At 40.0% G+C, this 20404-nt stretch overlaps 2 protein-coding genes across 3 annotated transcripts; both read left to right on the forward strand.

The window, feature by feature from the left end:
- The first annotated feature begins 258 nt into the window (after nucleotides 1–258).
- On the forward strand, nucleotides 259–14826 carry LOC137948692 (leucine carboxyl methyltransferase 1 homolog). The gene is given in 14 exon segments (XM_068794830.1): nucleotides 259–512; nucleotides 995–1061; nucleotides 1063–1084; nucleotides 1188–1330; nucleotides 1938–1985; nucleotides 2248–2329; nucleotides 2430–2532; nucleotides 3236–3356; nucleotides 7798–7845; nucleotides 8141–8224; nucleotides 8486–8550; nucleotides 13964–14015; nucleotides 14275–14313; nucleotides 14389–14826. Coding segments are annotated over 14 exon segments (1020 nt in total). The 5' UTR covers nucleotides 259–441; the 3' UTR covers nucleotides 14464–14826.
- Nucleotides 14827–15789: 963 nt separating this feature from the next.
- On the forward strand, nucleotides 15790–20404 carry LOC137948190 (nitrate regulatory gene2 protein). Of its 2 annotated transcripts, XR_011111594.1 has the most exons (5): nucleotides 15790–16950; nucleotides 17054–17238; nucleotides 17983–18206; nucleotides 18989–19996; nucleotides 20221–20404. XR_011111594.1 is itself a non-coding variant. In XM_068794185.1 (4 exons), the coding sequence occupies exons 1-4, from the start codon at nucleotides 15972–15974 to the stop codon at nucleotides 19785–19787; spliced, it is 2187 nt and encodes a 728-aa protein (XP_068650286.1). In that variant the 5' UTR covers nucleotides 15790–15971; the 3' UTR covers nucleotides 19788–20192. The 2 variants fall into 2 exon arrangements, 1 of the variants encoding a protein (XP_068650286.1); XM_068794185.1 differs by lacking the exon at nucleotides 20221–20404 and having other exon boundaries at nucleotides 18989–20192.

Consider the following 20404-nt stretch of genomic DNA (forward strand, 5'->3'; position numbering starts at 1 on the left):
ACCATTTTGACTATATAAGCTATACAAAAAGACGTAAATGAAGAACGCCACTTTTTTAATTCCATTAGATTCAGCCTTTTAGATGATTATTTTTTAGTTTTTATCATGATTCCGTTAGTTATAATTTTTGTAAAAATTATAATATCATTCTCTTTTCGGTTTTAATTCATATGATGACTTAAAAGTTTAAAAAATTAAATTAATTAGATCATTGATTATGAGCTAAGAGCCGGAGAGATTCGTAGCTTGCGAGTCCACTTCGTAATCCGGATTTCGGTCCGTCTGTTTTGGTGCGCGAGTTAGAAACTAGGATTTCGCCCTCAAGTGGTCTCGAACTCATCTGCCTGTTATTCCATTTTCGATCTCTTTTTCAATGGCCATGTTCTCATCTTTGCATGCTCCGTGAAGCAGAACGCTTCTCTATTTTTCGTTAACGTGGAAATGGCCTCCCATTCCCATGGTACCACGGCGGCCGTTCAAGCTACCAACGACGATGCTTCTGCCAGTAAATTGTAAGTTAATTCAAAATTAACTCTTTTAATTTATAGTTTATTTTACCAAGTTATCGATTATCCTCAGGCAACAATAGCTATTTGTTATTGTTTTTATATTTGACCTGTGTACTTCCCACTTGTTATGTTTAATCAATACATAATTGTTTCGATCTCCATAGATGTTGATTTGTAATTGGCACAAGAGTTTAAATGTGGGTACTGGTTCCAGGTTGATACAACCGTCTCCAGGGAGACGGTTTCTCTTTGCTGATCGTTGTATATTGCCCAAAATGTTATTATTGTCTTTCTCGTGGTTAATTCGACTTGTTATAAGAGGAGGGATTTCCTCTCGGAAGGAATTTGGGTTGCTCGAAGTGGTAGCTTGTTTACTGGTTATATTTGCATTTCAAGCGTCAAAAAGTGTTGTGCTAACAGAGTATTTGCATTTCTATTTTCTGATTTTGAGCTGACTGTAAACTCTGTTTCTTTGGTGTCAAAAGGTCCTGTGTTAAAAAGGGCTACATGAAGGATAACTACATACACTTATTTGTGAGAAGACCCATTAGACAGATCCCCAATAATCAACCGCGGTATGGAGCATGCTTCTTTGTAGAATTTCGCTTGAGTGATTTTTCATTTTAATCCTTTAACATCTAAACCTATTGTTGCTGGCACTTGAATAACATCACACAGGATACTATGCTCGTTGGGCTGTTCTCCGGAAGCTTCTCCATCAGTTTCTTGATTCGGGGAACATATCTGACAGCAAAAATCAACCAAAGAAACAGATACTATCTCTTGGAGCGGGTTATGATACTACCTTTTTTCAGTTGCAGGCATGTAAAATTTCTCATGACAGTCATGCTATTTTGTTTCTCCAGTTCAAATATGGAGTTTTTAGTGTAATTGGCTTCAATCAATTTAATTTAGGAGACTAAACAGGTTAAGAGGAGCCAGTGTTTTTTTTTTTTTTTTTGAAATGATATTAAGAGGAGCCAGTGTTATGAGGTGTCACTGGACCAATCCATGAAGGATGCTTTTCCATGAGGTCTTATGAAGCGTTATGAGGTGTCCCAGGATCTATGAGGTCTTGGAAGGATTTTTCTATGTCATGTGCTTGATAATATTGTTTATGGGGCCGAAATCAAACTGATCTTCAGTGCCTGAATGGTCAAGATACAACATGGTGCATTGGCGAGAATATGTCTCCACTTTCTGTAATTAAATATTACTGGACCATGAGAAATTGATTAAACTTCCTGTATGTTAGAAAGAATCTCCATCAATGGGTGAGATTCCTGTGGAGAATCTCTCAAGAATGATGCCCCTCTGGTTTATTCCAATTTTTATCATCTTGTAATTGAGTTGCCACTCAGGTCTTCTTCGAGTTTGTGGCTTTCATACTTAACTGCTTTATTGCAACGGTTTTATGTCATTCTGCAGGAAGAAGGGATCGCGCCACATTTGTATGTGGAACTGGACTTTAAGGAGGTATAAGTTTGAATTATTACCTTGACTTTTTATTAGGTAGTGCATTAACTCATCTTGTGACATGGGAGGGTTTTGTTTGCCGAACTACTGGATATCCTTTTAAAATGTGGAGGAGATGCATTTATTGCTTTTGAATACATTATAATTATCAGTTGCAGCATCATTTATGCTTCTTCATCATTATCGATATTATGTGGCTGAAGTTTCTTTTGTCCTTCCCTTTTTCCCTTTTGTTCTTTTGTTCTTTTTTGTTTTTCATAAGGTGACTAGCAAGAAGGCAGCTCTCATAGAATCATTTAACCAATTGAGGGACAAAATTGGACCAGAAGCATCAATTTCACCAGGTAATCATTTTTCACTTGCAAGTACACTGGACAATAAGTTGCTGCTTACGTTTATTTCAGAAAGATTAGGCAATATCAATTTCCTATATTTGTTTTGCAGAGAAAGGGGAGGTGCTAAGCAATCATTACAAATTACTTCCTATTGATTTGCGTGATATAGAAAAGTTGAACACTATTGTATCTCTGGCTCAGTTAGATCCTAGGTGAGGTGTATGTAAAGGTTTCACTTCAATTCCAAAATTTTGAAACATTTTTTTGATTTGACATGACCAGTTGGATTAGGTGATCTTGCTGGTTCAAAGAGTTGAACCTCACCTGTCACCCAGTGTGTTGATGTTAGGGGGTTCAATTTGTTAAAATACAAGTTCAGGGGTATTTAGGTCATTTCTAAGATTTTCAATATTACATTTTTCTCTTATAGTATGGCTATTAGATCGAGAATGTCTTATTTTATCTCTAGTTAAATTTTCATTCAATTTAGACATGTATTTTAGGAGATATGTAATTTTGAGTATTGAGGAGCATTTTTGTCCTATTGTAAAATTTCACTTAAACCCTGATTATAAAGAAGCAGGAAGGGTCTTTCTGGCTCGGATTCCAAGGCAGAAAAGCTGCCTCTCTTCCAGAAATCCATTTTCTCTTCTATTTTCTCCCCAAATCACCTATTTTTCAAGATTTATAGACTCTTGCACCTCCTTTGACCAATTAATAATCAAGCTACTATCTGCATGTTTCTTCAAGTAAATATGTTGCAATTTTTTTCCTATTATCAGATTATTTGTCTTCATAAAATAAGTAGGCTAAAATTTCTACTTTAGATTGCTCATTTACCTGAAATGTTGCATAGGATGGTCTCTGTCCTCATTAAGAGAATGATTAAGGTGCTTTGTTTTGATGTTCTATCAGCTTGCCAACATTTATAATTGCAGAATGCGTTCTGATATACTTGGATCCAGATTCAAGCCGTGAAATTGTTTGTTGGGCCTCAAAAACATTTTCTACAGCTGCATTTTTCTTATATGAGCAGGTTCTTCCAACTCAAGCTGAAACTTTGCTCCTTTTTGTCTTTTTTTTTTTCATATCATTTTTACTACACCAAATCTCTTACTTCTCTTGTACGCATACATTTTACTGCATTGTTTGCAATGCTTCTGAGAAACCTGGTATGTGAAAAATTAGCCACTCTGATCTCTATTTCTAGTGTTTGCATGTCTCCCAAATCAATAAGCTTGACAAGTTTAGCAAGTGCTGCTAATTTGGCAAAAGAAAGAAAAATAAAATAGACCTAGAGGGTTTGGAAACTCATACATATTGCTAACTGGAAAAACAATGTCATTGTTACTTTTTTTGTGTTTTAACTTTACGATGTTGTTATTTTATTGTCAGTTTTTCTAAACTTGCTAATTTACCAGTTTCTCGATGAGGGCAATGCAATGATACAAAGTTCAGGTCTATAATAAAAGGTTCTTTTTTTTTTTTGAAATATAATAAAAGGTTCTTTAAAAGATAATTTTCTAGTTTAACATGTGAAAATTCCGGGATTCTGATTTATCAAGCCTTCTACATTTTCAAGCCATTACCTTCTTAAGAAATGTTTATTAGAGGTGACCCTGGCAAACATAGTTAACAGCCTTCTCTACTTGCATCCATCAACTTACAGTTTTCCTCCAAGCTTGCCTATCGGTACATTCCGCGCTAATTCCACAATCTCTGCTTGGCCTGTTTTAGACTTCTAAATACCTCTTCAGTTAGCAAGGCATCACCATTCCAGAGGTTTTGAGAGGGGGTGTTCCATCCTTCTTCTGCACATTAAAGAGGGGGTAGGACTGGTCTGGTTGATTGGACAGTCTAATGGTTCAGCTGTTGAACAATCCAAACTGGGCCATTTTACTGGGATTTTACCCTCCTCAATTTGTTTGTTTGCAAGACCTGGATAGTAGACCAGGTTTAGCTCCAGTTGAACTTAGTTCAGTTGGCTGATCTAGTCTGAAATTGATAGCATTCAGATATTATTGTCATTTTTTAAAAAGGGTGCATTTATTAATCCTTGAAAAACAAATAGATCTAAGAGGAGGGCCACCTTACAATGAGGGAATGGAGGGCGATCCCCTCTTTGTCCAAGGAGTCAGCTAAACAATTAGCTGAATGGGGGGCATGAGGCCAAGAACAGACAAGGGTACAAAGAATTTGCACTTCAATAGAATAAGGTCATAATCGGGGGAGGGGGGGGTGCTTTCTTCCCCGAACACGAACTAATGACAATTGAGGAGTCTCCTTCCACAAATAAAGAGCTCTCAAAGCAATCTCTATAAATCTTCAGACCATGCCTTAGAGCTTGGAACTCAGCAACGGTAGAGTTTGTTGTGCCTAGTGGCCCAACATAAGAGGTAAGAATAATATCGAGGAGTCATGGAAAACGCCCACAAAACTAGCAAGCCCCGGGTTTCTACGAGAGGAGCCATCAAAGTTAAGCTTGATAATGACTTTGCAAGGGGTAGGGGTAGGCGTGGGTTAGGTAGGGTTTCTCAAAACGCAAACCTTGAACCCTAAACCATAACCTCGAAACCCGAACCTAAAACCTCAAACCCCACCCCGACTCGATCACCTCCCCGTAATCTCGTCCCCTCGCTATCTCTATAAACCCGACTTAAACCTGACCCATCTCCGCCATAAATCTGACTTAAACCCGACCCATCCCCGCCGTAAACCTGACTTAAATCCAACACATCTCTGCCCCATCCCTGGCCAATCCCTACCACATTTCATATCCCCACCTCGTCCCTGCTGGTCAGGTTTGTGGAAACTCGTCCTTGACCCGAAACCTAACAAGTTTTTTTTTCCCTCCTCGTCCTTGACCTACATGGTGAAACCCGAAATCTTAACCTGGGGTTTTCGGGTCAGGTTCCCATTAAACCCGACCCAATGCCTACCCCTAGCAAGGGGGAATACAATCGACCATGGCCTTACCAAGGAGAGGATCTAGGGCATGTAGACTGACATATTGAGTGCTAAACAAGTCTTCATCATGGCTTTACCGAGGAGAGGAAAGGGGGCACCCAGGCACAGCTCAACAAGATCAAAGAGGATCTAGGGCATGTAGACTGACATATTGAACATGTTGAAAAAATGGCACTAGATTTTCTAGGAGTATGGGTTGTGGATAAAAAATGTGGACAATTTTTTTTTGTCAACTAGCTATCAAAGATGACATTATAGGGAAGCCAAGTAGGAGCCCTATTTGGATAGGTTGTTTTTGTATAGAATCTTGACATGGGGAGTACTCCAAACAAGAGATTTTGTCTTGTATGCACCAGAAAGGCCTCAAGCTTCTCTAGCTCAAGTGGGGTCAAGGCTTAGGCGGGAGGGGAGCACTTTGTAGCATGATGAGACTGAAAAGATGTTATCCACCGCAGGGCACTAGATGAGTTTGTCAACTTGTGAAGGCTTGAGGTATAATTGATCCGTCTCCTTTAACATGTTGCCGATTTCAACGGCTTCAAGGTCATTTTGAGGCCTCTGAAAGAGTTTGGTCCAATCAACTTTGAACAGGTTACCATTCTAAGTTACTTCAGCAAGAGTTATGTGTTGGTTAAGAGCAAGGTAGAATAGGCGAGGGAATAGAAGTGGGATGGGGGTGTTGCTTACCAAAAAATCACTCCAAAAGAGAATTGTGTCCATTCCCAGCAATGATATGGACATTAGGCTTGAAATGTTAGCTCCTCTTTTTTGTTCTCTTAATAAAAACGCATTTCATAAAATATATATATATATATATATAAAAATATTATTTTGAGGAAAATGTGTGAATTTAATTCAAAGGATAGGGAAGAAAATATAACCTAGCGCGACGGCACATCCTCCACAATGAGGAATTGGAGGTTGGAAGGTGAAAATATGTTATTATTTTTCTTGAAATGCTTGAAACACTGGCTACCCAAAGATTTATCATTATTAAGTTTTTCTTGAAAAGTTGATGCAAATATTGGTTATATGAAAAATATACGAGGAAATGGCAATTAGGAATTAGACGCCCTAATTCCAAACTAACAAGAGCAATAATAATAAACGTGGAAGAAGGGAAAAACCAAGCACGAAAAATAAACAACAAGATTTATACAGGTTCGCCTCAAGGTGAGACTACGTCCTGTCTTCCAAAGAGAGGATCTAGGGCATGTAGACTGACATACTCTAGTAATTATTGTTTTTAATCTTTTTATTTTAGTACAATTTTCACATTAGAGTAACCTTGGGTCAACATGGCTTGAGTCTTTTTTTCTTTTCTAATTAATTGAGAATGATGAGACTTTTACTAAAAAGAAGGAGAAAAATATTACAAAGGAATGATCCCTTTAGACCAACATTTTCAGAAAAATATAAATCCCTTAAGACCGAAGTGGGCAAGCATTTTAATTTTTTGAAAATGATGATTTGCTTTTATTTAAATAAGCTAAGCAAACATAAGGTACAACATAGTGTACATCATAAAGTACAAGCTAGCTCAAAGTGAGCTGGAGAGCAATGTATGACCCATAGGCCACTTTCTGAAGAAACTCCAGCTTTGGCAAGGCTGTCTGAAATTAAGTTTTCTGATGTTATGATCTGTTTCCATATGCTTCTCTGCTGAATGGTCAGCTACTTCGTCGAATATGTGCTTTGGATTCCAAGGATGTTACTCATCCATTCTATAATCTGGGCTGATTCCTTTTCCATTATCTATTGGTTGACAAAGTTCTGATTGAATAATTTGATTCCAGCGAAGAGTTCTTGCTTCAGCTTCATTAGATCTACAATACCTTGCTGGCCCTGAGAAAGCCAAAAGAATTAATCCTATTATTTTCTCTAATTATACCCCTGATCCCCTCTGGACTGGGGTTGCCCAATCAGCTTCAACCAATTAGACAGACAGGGCTCTCACTTGAAGTGGCTTTTGAGCACTGAATTGCATGGCTTTTTGTCCAAATTTTCTTATTACAGAGCTTGGGAATGGAGGGATGCCATTTAAGATACTTGCCCATAACAAAGGGTTGTGAATTCATTTAATAAAACGAGTTGTGATTTACTTTTTCTATAACCCCTCCAAGTGAGCTTGATTTTCCTTCAAAAGTTCCACTGTTCCTCTCCAACCAGATGTGCCATGGCATTGCATAAATTACTACCTTCCAGAGAACCTTTTATACTTTTGCGAGGGCTAGGTCTGGTATTGATGAATGAACTCAGAAAGATCTGGACATGCAAATATATTGATTTTTTAGATTAATCAATTTATAATTGTTATTTATTACTGATACTATTACCATCTATTAGAGCAAATGACAGTTATTATTATTATGTGCCACGAAAATATATGATTATTATTATTTCAATTAAAAAGATATTGTTATACCTTTAAAAAAATGCAATTTTTACATTGTTCTTAATTGATGATTTTTGTATGTTTAATACAACATTCAATTTAATCCTTGAGACAGATCCATCCAGATGATGCTTTTGGACAGCAGATGATCAGAAATTTAGAGGTATGTCTTTCTTGTTGTGGCTTAGTTCTCTGAAGTATGGGTTCTTTGAAACAAGTTATCAGCAAGTTAATGAGGGACAAACACAATCTAAATATTGAACCTTGAATTTGTAACCTTTTCTTACGGATATTAAATTTTTGTCACTACCCATTCCAATGCAATAACTGCTAGTTCTAAAATACTCTGGTGCCAAAAATGTTTTTAAAGAGTCCTGTATCTAATCATTTTTTACACAATTTGCTTGTATTCTGATGCTTTAGATACTTCATTTATCTATAACCCTTCCTACTTGCAGAGTCGAGGCTGCCCTCTCTTGAGTATATATGCTACTCCAACTTTAGAAGCCAAAGAAAAGATTTTTCTTGATCAAGGTTGGCAGGTATGTTTACTGTTTCATAGTTTCTAAATAGTCAGTATTCTTAATAATTGGGGCTGCAAACCATTTCTAATTATTCATGAACCCCTAAAAAAAAATTCTGAATTAATATTGGTTAGTGTGGTTGTCCTAGTTTTCTTCTCGGAGCATTAGAAAAAGCATCAAGAGCTATAGAAAACTTGAGTTTCTTCTCATTGAGGTGGTTGTTTGTATTCCATATTTTTGGTTCTAATCTTGGACATTTTTCTTAATATGTGGTGGCAGAATGCCGTTGCTTGGGACATGCTGAAGATTTACAGCAATTTTATTGAAACTCAAGAAAGACGAAGGTAAGATGTCCTTTAATTGTTATATCCTTGTCATTTAGTGGCTGAGAACCAGCGTCATGAATACATGGAAAGGAACATTCTACCTAAAAACTGTTTGTGTGCATTTATTTGTGGATTAAAAAAGTCCACCAATCTAAAGTTGTACATATGCCCCACGTTTTAAGCTAGTTGTTTGAGAGTTAAGAGTTGTTGTGTATGGTTACTAAAAGAAAGAGTTATTATGAATAGGAGAATATTTCTAGATTTGTTTGGGCTTGAAAGGATCTTACGCTTATTAGTTGGAAAGAGACTTCCTAACTCTAGCTAGTTAGTTCGGGAAGAACCGACCCAATTTTAAAAAAGTAAAGGAGCCAACCCAAGTCCCTGTTGTGTTCTTTGTGGCCTCTGTACCTGTTCTCTGTGACTCGTGTGTGTGTTCTCCATGTCTCGAGTCAGGTTGTTGGTTTAAATTTGTATGTGAGGGGGAGTGTTGGTGGGTTAAAAAGTTCACCAATCTGTAGTTTTGCATGTGCTCTACATCTTAGACTAGTTTTTTGAGAGCGAGAGTTGTCGTGTGTGGAAGAGTAGTCCCACATTGGTGGGGCTTGAAAATATCCTCTACTTATTAGTTAAGAAGATGCCTCTTAACTTTTAATCATTTGGGGAGGAATCGGCCTAACTTTAACATATTCTTACTTGTAGTTGTAATGGTTGTCTGTGTAACAACCATTTGAGGAATTGAGAATCATAGGCTCTCATTAAAAATAAAAAGAAAAGACAAAATCATAGGGAAACTATTGATCCATGGAACCTTTAGAAAAGCTGCAATAGGTGAACTCTTAACGACAAACAGAAAAACATCGGTTGAGTCATTAAGGCTGTAATGTGTTGCATTCTCTTTTGGGACAGTAATTCCATTAGACTTCTCACTTGCCTAGCTCACTCATTAGGAATAATTGGAAGAAAGTAATTTCTTTGTCTTTGTGGCTGGATGAGGGAGAGAGCGAGAGCAATGGAGTGAGGGAGCGAGGATGTTAATTTGCTTGGGTATGTAGAGATAGATGCGAGTTTGCTGCGGAGCTAGAACAAGACAATGGATGGCAAGTAGTGGCAAGGAAATACCGACAATCAAAGGAAACTTCGAAGATGAAAAGCAAGAGTTTTCACTATGAAGGCACAATCTTGAAGATTGAGGAAGTGGGGCGCCTAAAAATCAAAGGAATACTCAGAATCTCATTTGTCAAAGGAGAGAGACTCTCCTTTATAAAGTTTCCACTTGATATTGATCACCTATTTGTGCAACATATGGAATTAATCTTCCACACATGTGATGGTAAGGTACACAACAAGAGGTCTGGATGAGGGACCCCCAATTTGTCATTTCCATCTTCCACTTTCAAAGGCCATAATGCCAAATCATCCACACTCGTGCAACCATGGTACTTGCCAGCCTCTACAGTCCTCCATTCACCAGCGATGGATTCAATTGGTTCTAGTTCCTAACCTTTCCAAAAAAACTTTCCTCCCAAAAACCTCACAAACACCCAGTGAAGTCACTCTTCCACTATCATGTCAGCATCAAACCAACAGATTAATCCAAGCCAACTACCTGAAGCACCTGTTAGAAAAATGGCAGCCAATCTTCTGTCACAAGCCCCTTCGCCATCTACAACCTTAGAACATTTCCTTATTTACCTTTCTCAAACTCTTTTGAACAGGGAAGATGTAAGCTGTTCAACTACATGGTTGCATCAATCAAGTGGAGTCTACATGATGCAGACAAACTCAGAGATCGAATTTCAGAACACTGGAATCTCTCTTATTCACCGACAATCTCTTTTCTGGGCAACAGGAAATGGCTTATCCAACATCTCCGCCCAAATAATTGTCAAAGGATCTTCTCTACTTGGAATACTAAGAGTCCGATTCTGTGCACTAGGACTGTGGAATGGCATAGCACCACCCTCCTGTTGAAGCTTGGAAGCCTTTGAAGCCCAGCATTATAAAATTCAACATCGGTGGTTCTTCTCTTGGCAGCCCAGGGCCTTCTGGTTTCAGCCACGTATTCAGAAACTCCTCCAGCGTCATCATGGCTACATTTGCAGCCCCCTTAGGTGCTGCTGATTCCAGGGCCCTCTCCATGTTGAAGAGTGATTCCAAATGTGTGAACAATTGGTGCTCTGGGAAGAAAGAGCCTCCCTGACATCACTGGTCTTTCTATTTTGAAATTCTGGTGCTTGGTAGTTGTTTTTTGTTTGTTATCCTTTGATGTATCTCTCCTATTGAGGAGCTCTTCAACAAAATCTTATTTCTCATTGTTCTAAAAAGAAAGACTGATCTGAGGTGATTGACTGATTTTATTCAAAAATTCTGTTAAACTAGATTCCTCAAGCATTATTATCGATAAAGATTTTTTCTTTGCACTAAAGTTGAGCTTTTGAGGTGGAGCCCTTCTTCATGACATTAGAGCTGGTTGTTGGGCTTCTGTTGATGGTTGCACCACCATACTGAGAGCCCACTCATGTGGGGTAATGTTGAGAATAATCCACATTTGTTGGAAGTGATCCTAGTATAAAAGCTCGGATCAGGCCTGTTCACTGTATGCTTACAATTTTAAGTTGGATCCCTTTCTTCAGTTTTAGGGTATAGAAGAACTTAGCATCCAAGAGCTGCCAAATAGTTATAGCTCTATCATATATATATTTAGAAAGTGGTTACAAAATTTCTAAGTTGATATCAGTTAGTAAATCAGATTGCTAATGTATTTTTTATTCTATGTTTTATATGTTAAGGTCTTGTTCTAATTCATTTTGTAAGTTTAGGAACTCAAAGTCAATTAGCTTCCCTAGGTGTTTGTGACATCACTTAAGCAGAATCAAGAACTCGAGTAGAAGGATTAAGGCTATTTGTGTACAATTTTTTTTCTCCTGATTATTGAGGGAGTTTCAAATTTACAAAAAAAAAGATTGTTGAAGGAGATTAGACCATTGTTATTGACTAGATGAGCAAAAGGCTTGCCCCTCCACGGTAATTAGGTTATCTCGTTTACAAGATTACCTACCTCCACTTGGTATGTTCACTGGAGACATGTACCTAGATCAGAAAATTCCTTATCTAATCAACTTGCTAGGGAGGGGGTCTCAGGTAATCTCTAGCTACTGTATTATCTATTCCATTGTAATCCGTGGGAACCTCCTGGTTTCTTATGTTGCATCTTAGCTTTGTGTTCTAGTTTGTGCCTCAGTTTTATCTATCACTTAAAGCATCTACCATTTTTTAAAGAAAAAAAATCAATCTGCTTCAGAAGTTCTTACTAGTGTCAGTTTCTTAGTGTTTTAGCACTTGTTTGTACTATAAGTTTACAAGTGTAGTCCTTGTAGCATAGGTTTGCTGTTCCCTTAAATACAAGTTCAACTAGTTGATATTCTGACTCTCTTCTGCATTTTCTCCCATTTTTTTCTTGATTTCCCTTTCTTTTATTGTTGTCTCTTCACGAGTAAGCTAGAAATTAAACTAACTAAAAATGGCTAGATGCTAGATCAAGGATTTTATTTTATTTTACATTTTAAATGTTGAACACATTACCCAGTGAGACTCTAACCTAATAAGTCATGCTAAAAACCCCTTCATGTGGCCATTGAGTCAAAGGTCCAACCAACTGGATCAGATAACCTAGGGGGTCTGAGCACTTTGATAGTAGTGCCTATTTTGTGCATTCTCTCTTTTGCTGCTTATGAGTTCACAATTGCTTTGTTAAGAGCCCTTCTTTAGGGCCTCTGAGCAATTCACTTCCTCATGGTGAAGGGGAGCTAAGTGGTCTGCATCAGCTTGGTTTGTAGGGAGAAAAAGTGCTTCTGGCACATTACCTGACATATTTGAATGAAATTGAGGTCATTAGTTATAATCTGATCTTTTTGTACATGCATACTTTGAAAAGTGCTAATAATGTCAAAGTTGGGTCCCAGGCCATCCAAAATGATTGGCCGAAGTTAGAAGATCTTTCTCCATGTAATAAGCACATGAGCATTCTAATCTTGGTTCTAAGTGGAATTACTCTAGCCATTCCCTTCACATGTGGGACTTCTTTGTAACTCCTACATGTGGAGAATTTTTAGGTGGAGGCTACATGTAGGTAAGGGGTTTGATACCTTATTAAAGTTGGGTTTAAGTCTATCTCAAAATGACTTGCCAAAGTTAAAAGACCTTTTTCCCAAGTAATGCGCACAGGATCATTCTAATCTTGGTACTGTGTGTGACTATTCTATAAGCCTTACTACTCCTTGGCTGGGAGTGGACTTCCAGGCAACATCTTGTTGTGGGCATATGTTTTGTTTTAGTTCTTGTCAGGCCTGAGATAAATTTTGTTTCTCCTTTGTGGTTTAGTTGCTGCTTTGTAAGTACTGATGGACAAATTGGACTCGAGGTCTTTGTAGAGTGTCATTTTTTGTTGTGTTTTACTGGTAATCAGAGTTGTTGCATGTAGAAAACATGTGAACATAATTAAATGTTGTAGATATTTAATAATTATGTGGTTAGAAATTGCGTTTTTACATATTTAAAGGAAAAGACATCGGACTTTCTGCTGTATTTGTTATTCTGGGAAGAACTTCTTGGAGCTGTCATAGATACCATACTCAACCAAATCTTTTCCTAGATACTCATGTTTTAGGTTTTATCACTTTTTTGATAGCGTGAATCACCTGCAACTACTTTGCCTTGAAATCTTGTGCTATGTTTTGTAAATTGTTGCTTATACTTCTAAGATTCCATGTTTTCTCGATTCCAATTTCATACTGTCAACCTTCCTGGTTGTAACTTTCATTCTAATTCTCAACATAGAAGTATCTCTGAGCATGAAATTGGCTAAGTCACATCATTTGTTGGATAATGAAATTTTGACCTCTTAAGCATGGATATATTAACTGTTTTCTCTGGACCTGATAGCTTTTTTGTTTTTTAGTTTTTGAGTATGACTGAAGCTGATAGGTGAAAGGTGCAATATTATTCCTTTCCCATCAAAAGCAATGTGTCTGTAGATGGCCATTTTCTAATACTACTTAAATCATTATATTGGACTTATTTAGAATACCCTAGTCTATAGGCTTGACATAATCAAACAAAACTTCATTTCTAAGAATCTATAATTGGACTTGATCACTTAAGCTTCACATCTAAGTTATCCAAAACCTCCCTTCAGGGGTGTTTTTTTTAAACTGCCATATTTAACCCTATAATCCACCCTGTAAGGCTTTTTGATCTATTTGGAGATTGTCTCATGATTAATGGGCTCAATGTCCTAACTATTCTCTAATCTGTTGTGTGAGGCAATACTTGAGCTTGTAGTACAGGCAGCTCATCTGTTGTCTCGACTTGCTTGCTTGTCTAAAATCTCCTCCCATCTTGGAAAACTACTGAATCCTGCCTTTCTGATCAGGATCGAACGACTCGAGTTATTTGACGAATTTGAAGAGTGGCACATGATGCAGGTACCTTCCTAAACACCCAGATTAACCTGGAATAATCCCACAGTTATCATGAGCCATCAATACAATTGCTCACAGTTTGGCTGGACAAGCCTTGGGGCAGTTGGAATCCATTGCCACAAACTCTTGTACCAGAATCCACTACCTCATATTCTCCAATTCCCTTTTTGGTGTACATCCTTTTTGGGTGTAGATAAGAAAAATGACTCTCTTTACGCTTTCTCTCTCTTATATATTCTACTGGAATCAATTTTGTTTTCAGGAACATTACTGCGTGGTCTGTGCAACAAATGATCCAATCGTAAGACCCAGCTCCTACCTCCTTTATCTTCCTCCTCTCCCCCTCTCATTGATCTCCTTCATTGTTCTTCTGCAGGGGCTATTCAAGAACTTTGGGTTGCACGTGCTCAGTCATTCTCCACAGCTTCCCAGTGGAATTGATGGCTCTTAATTCCAACTCCGATGCGGTTTTAGCTCAAGGCACATTTATGTCCCCTTAAATTCGTTGTTGTCTGTGGGCCCATTCCGGCACATGACGGGACGTGGATTCGTTCCTGCTAGATTCCAAAAACCAGTTAAAGGCAATTGACGTATGAGACGAGATCACTTGCTAGCTGGTAAGCAAAAACAGTGTAAAAGAGGCCAAGGGAGAACAAATAAGAAAAAAAAGCGCTGTTGGGGCCCGTTACTCGGAATCCAGAAAAATTCCTTTTCCCTCATCCCTTCGTTGGCCCCTCGATTTTTGTTGTGTTGTATTTTCTCGTCTCCTGCGAGTTGGAAACTTGAAACTGTGTGATGAACTTCTTTTGGGATCTGGCTGACTCTCTATCATGGCTTCTTAGTTCTTTCTTCTTCTCTGTTTGTTAGTGATTAAAAAAAGGATATTTCTGCCGTTCCTGCTTCCTCCCGGAGGAGATAATGAGGGGAGGGTGTCCATGGACTAGCTCCGGACCACATATCTGAATCTAAAATCTGGAAGGTGTTTTAATTGAGATTTTCTCCTATACTGCTCTACAACAAGGGTGTATATAATCTTACAAGAGCTGTTCCATCAACGGAGAGGTCCCGGGAAGAAAAGTTGCATTTGCAAGTGGTTGGAGTTTGGCTCACTGCTTTCTCTCACTCTCACCTTTCTTTTCTAATTTTTTCCAGTAAAGGGATACTAAAGAGAGCTTTTCTTCGTTTTTATTTTCTGAAACTTTTTTGTTTTGCCGCAGAACATTCGCATCTTTCGATCCTAGGGAACCGTCGCCGGAATATACTTTCTTTCTTTCTTGTTTCTTACTCTCTTTTATCCCAGCCACTGGAAAACTGAATTAAGTTGGACCGCCGGACTTGTTAGGCTGCTGCCTTAAACTGTGCTAACTTGGACGAGTTACTGGTCAACTTTGATAAGTCTACCACATTGGGTCACAACCTCCATTCAACTGATACAGGTACTCCAGCTTCCAAAAATATCATAATTCATGAGTCATAACTGAAGAATCTATTCGCCAGGATTTATGTCAGGGTTTTATCTCCTGTAAAGATAATCATGTCATGTTATACCAATAAAAATCATTAATGAAATTTTTTTAATAAAAATAAAAGAATGGAAAGAATCGATAAAGTTATTGTTCAAGGGTTGTCTTGTGGGTGAGTTGGTCTCTGAAAGTAAGGGAGGAGTAAAAGAGGGAAGAGAAGAAAAAGTGGAAAAGAGTCCTCTTCCCCTACAAAAAGGAGGAGGTAAAATTTTTAATTAAAAGTTGGCTTTGTTTAATGGGTGGGAGATATCCATTGTTGCGTTAAAGCGAAATCGATTAGAGTGGATTTGGACTGATGAAGAAAAGCAGCAATAACGCGATGGGACAGACACAGAGGGAGGGAGAAAGTGAAGTCGGAAAGAAGGAGAGAAGTTAGACTCCGTTCTCTTTATTCTCTCTCTCTCTCTCTCTTCCCAACACTCGCCAGCGCCGCCCAATGGGCTGCACCGCCTCCAAGCTCGACAATGAGGACACAGTCCGCCGCTGCAAGGAGCGCAGACACCTCATGAAACAGGCTGTCCACTCCAGGCACTACCTTGCCGCCGCCCACTCCGACTACCTACGATCACTCCGTCTCACTGCCTCCGCCCTCTCCGACTTTGCCAAAGGGGAGCCTCTCACTATCTCCGGCCAGCCCCCCGCCGTGTTTTTTAACCGTCAGCCTTCTGTCTCATCGGCCAAGACAATGGCTGCGAACCCGGCTCCGGATACGCCACCCCCTCCTCCTCCTCCTGCTTCTCCGCCGCCGCGGCATTTCTCTCCTTCGGCTTCCCCCACTATTGCTAGCTCCAAACTCCCCCACATCCTTTCTGAATCTAGCCCCTCCCCTCCGAAAAAGACTTACCGCAAGTACCCTTCCTTCCCCTCAAATTCCAACTACGCTTCCACGCCCTCTCAGGCTTCTTCCGTCTGGAATTGGGAGAATTACTACCCTCCCTCCCCGCCGGATTCTGACTTTTTCCGGCGAAACAAGGAGAAGCTTAATGATGATGACGACGACGAAGAGGAGGAGACGGAGAGGGAGGAGGTTCAGTGCAGCGATTGGGGCGATCACGATCACGATCGGTTCAGCAGCACCAGTTCCGATTCGAAATCTGACAACGACGCCGACATGGAGTCCAAGTCGGAAGCGGCGACGCGGTCGAATTTCGGATCGGAAGTCGAGAGCCAGCATATCCCCGCCAATTTCCCGCCAGTGTCGGAGAAGTTCCGGCGACCAGATAAGTCCGAGGCGGGATCCTCCGTTACCGCCGTCACGGAGGATTTGAAACTGGTTGTTTTCCATCGGGATCTGGCCGAAATCGTTGCAGCTATCGAGGAAAATTTCCAGAAAGCGGCGGCCGCCGGGGAACCCGTCTCCGATCTTCTCGAGACGAGTCGCGCCCAATTCGACCGGAGTTTCCGACAGTTAAAGAGTAAGAAGCGAAAACCCCAACATCCAAATTTCTCCCCTCTCCAATCATTGTCAACGTTTCTGAGCTTCGTTTTCTTGTGTCTTTCTGCTTATTGCTATTCCAGAGACGGTCTACCATTCGAGCAGCATCTTGAGCAACCTGTCCTCGAGCTGGACATCGAAGCCGCCTCTGGCGATACGTTACAAACTCGACACCGATACGCTGGGCGCCTCGGACGGCCCGAAAAGCCACTGCTCGACGCTGGAGAGGTTACTCGCCTGGGAGAAGAAGCTCTACGAGGAAGTCAAGGTACCCTCCATTTCTTACTCTTTCTCTCACCAGCTTTTACTTCCACCGCGCCGGCCCACCCGGCCTTCGCTGTCGGACGGCGGAGTCCTTGAATGACGTAAATGCCCTCCGGCAATCACAAAATGCCGAGGATATTTTTTGATATGTTATGATTTTGCCCCTGAGGTAACCGGGTCGTTGCTGGCTGCACGCCTCCTGGTTATTGTGGGCACTCCACGAGTTCCCTCGTCAAATTTTGTCGGTCCGGTGAGTCTGGTTGTTCTTGTCGTTTTACCAGCATTAAAGGATTTGCGGTGACAGGCACGGTTGTTTTTTGAGGGAGCAGAGGACACGGCTGGGAGTGAGTGCGACGGGTCACCCGGTTTCAGTTATTTCTCATCCACCTCTTCTGATTCGGTCGTTTCTCATTAACTTTTGTGTTTGTACTGTTCTTGGATAAATTCATGGCACGATGATTTTGTTTTGTCATCTGGGAATTTGCGATTTTCCAAATGCTCTATTCAGACCAACCGGGTTTGTGTTCTTTCTGTAGTCTCCTGCTCATAATATCTAATACGTACCAGTGAGCCCTCCCTGCATGGCGAAGATGCTAAAATTACGAGTGTTAGACGGTGAAACGAGTGCGTCTTTAGGTTAGCTGCTGCAAATGGCTTCTAACTGTGATCCCATTTTGTCAAAGAAACCGTAGCTTCACCTAATTCCTAGGATTGGAGTGAGATATGAATGTATCTGTGGAATTTGCAGGCAAGAGAGGGAGTGAAGATTGAGCACGAGAAGAAGCTTTCATCATTGCAGAGCCAGGAATACAGAGGACATGAAGAAGCGAAGTTGGACAAAACCAAGGCTTCAATAAAGAAATTGCAATCACTTATAGTGGTCACATCTGAGGCTGTATCCACCACTTCATCGGCTATCACAAAAGTCAGAGACAATGAACTGGCACCACAGCTTGTTGAACTTTGTTGTGGGTAATGCATCATCTCCTCATTCTCTGAACTTCTCTCCCATTCTGCACCATGCATCATGTGGGACATGATAAAACTCCTTGCACTGTTTTTCTTGTGGCTCAGTGGTATATGGTTTAAGCATAAAAAGGGTCTGTGCCTTACAGGGTTTATTGGGTTAAGCATAAAATGACCATTAACTTAAGGATTTTTATGGTATATTTGAAGCGTTTCCGACATGGCTTCATAAGGATGCCAGGTTGCTGCGTAGCAGGATAACATGGCATGCTCTGTGAATGATTATTGAAGGTAGAAACTAATTTATTTATGGTGCTAGTGATATGTCCATGAAGATGCTTTTTGAAGTCATGATTCTGTGTAAGCATGTTCCAGTGCATTAAAAGGTTTATGCAAGAAAAGATTTGGGTAACATTAAGGAATTTCTGTGAAGGTACTGGGCCTCAAATTATTCAACGTAATTGTTCAGAGAAAAATTGCATTATAAGTATTCAAAGTTGGTGACTAAATAAATGACTTTTGAGAATCTTTCACTTCTTGGTTGATTGTGAGAATTGGTGGCAGAATATATGCGCAATTCTTGGTTCATTGTTTCTGCCTAAGATGACTATTGAAAAATCTCTGCCCAATTGTATTCAGTGCTTCACGTAGGTATGAGAGATTAAATGCAATTTCTTGAGCTGGGTCTTCCTTTAGCAAGTCAGTGACCAATAAGTTATTAAGTTAGTTCTGAGATTTGACTCATAATGTAATGGTGAATGCTAAAAAAATCTCTATTCTTCTTGCAGGCTGATGCGGATGTGGCGATCCATGAACCAGTTCCATGAGGTTCAGAATGACATTGTCCAACAGGTACGTTTTCTTGTCAACAAATCCCTAGCAGGTGAGTCGACCTCAGATCTCCATCGTCAAGCGACTCATCACCTTGAGTCTGCCATTTCGGCATGGCACTCTAGCTTCTGTCGCCTTATAAGTTACCTGCGTGAGTACGTCAAGTCCCTCCATGGGTGGCTTAAGCTCAGCCTCATTAATGTCGGGGAGCACAATCCTGACAGAGACATCCCCGTTGTCACAAGAGTTGCCTCTGACCTGTTTACTTTTTGTGATGAGTGGAAACAAGCTCTTGACCGAGTTCCAGATACGGTCGCCTCTGAAGCCATCAAGAGCTTCGTTAGGGTAGTTCATGTAATAGCAGAAAAACAGGCAGAGGAAGTCAAGATCAAGAAGAGGACAGAGAGTGCCACAAAGGATCTTGAGAAGAAATCAATGGCATTGAGGAATATTGAGAAGAAGTTCTACCAATCTTATTCGATGGTGGGTATTGGACTTCCAGACCCAGGACCTGATAATGGACCGGTATTCGATGCACGGGATCCACTTGCGGAGAAGAAGGAAGAACTTGCAGTCTCTAGGAGGAAGGTAGAAGATGAGATGGCAAGGCATGCCAAGGCAGTGGAGGTGACACGCGCCATGACCTTAAACAACATACAAACGGGCTTGCCTGGGGTGTTCCAGGCAATGACTGGCTTTTCTGGTGTTTTTGCAGAGGCTCTTGAGGGGTTGTGCAGTCGAGCAGGCCGTTTTTAATTGAAGTAAACGGTCATATGTATTTGGCTAGACATGGCTGGTGAAGCCCCAAGGTTCAGGGTTCCAAGAGATGAGGCAATTCTGGTTGAGGATTTTGAAACGGTTGCAAGTAACTGAAGGGATCATTGAAGTTAAATAACAATGGACTTCCATCATCTTCCATCGTAACTCTTCTCTCTTCCGGGCAAGAAATAGTAATATAGTCTAAGGTAAAGATGTATTGGTTTGGGGCAGATTTTTGTTTCCTATGTAAATACGAATTTTGTTTTTTTCTTTTTTTCCGAGAGGGGACATGGCCAATGTCTCTGTACAGGGAATTGCATGAAGGTTGTCGCAGGGTTGTTCGTGGAGCACATGAATAAGCTCCATTTTTATAAATTGAATCTGTTTGTCTTTGTTATCTTATGAGGCTTTTCTACTTGTTATGATGCAGAATTTGTCATGTCTACATTGGGTATCTTCTATCTTCAGTTAGTGGAAGTAAACTGTTTACCCAGAAGAGAAACAAGCAGTGGAGGAAAACTAATATTCACCTCTACACTTCAAGACTTCTTTCACGATAACTCGCAGATAGTATAAATATATTATGAACAAGAGCTCCAGATAGTATAAATATA

Source organism: Aristolochia californica, unplaced genomic scaffold, assembly GCF_029961685.1.
Source record: "Aristolochia californica isolate CCGP_79_NKW_82.1479 unplaced genomic scaffold, dmAriCali1.0.hap1 SCAF_13, whole genome shotgun sequence".
NCBI lineage: Eukaryota > Viridiplantae > Streptophyta > Magnoliopsida > Piperales > Aristolochiaceae > Aristolochia > Aristolochia californica.

Bases quoted from the DNA above. Each gene is read 5' to 3' on its own strand.
- LOC137948190 (XM_068794185.1), top strand. From the start codon at position 15,972: ATGGGCTGCACCGCCTCCAAGCTCGACAATGAGGACACAGTCCGCCGC. The intron at 16,951-17,053 runs GTAAGAAGCGAA...TTGCTATTCCAG, and splicing joins GAGTTTCCGACAGTTAAAGA to AGACGGTCTACCATTCGAGC. The intron at 17,239-17,982 runs GTACCCTCCATT...TGGAATTTGCAG, and splicing joins AGCTCTACGAGGAAGTCAAG to GCAAGAGAGGGAGTGAAGAT.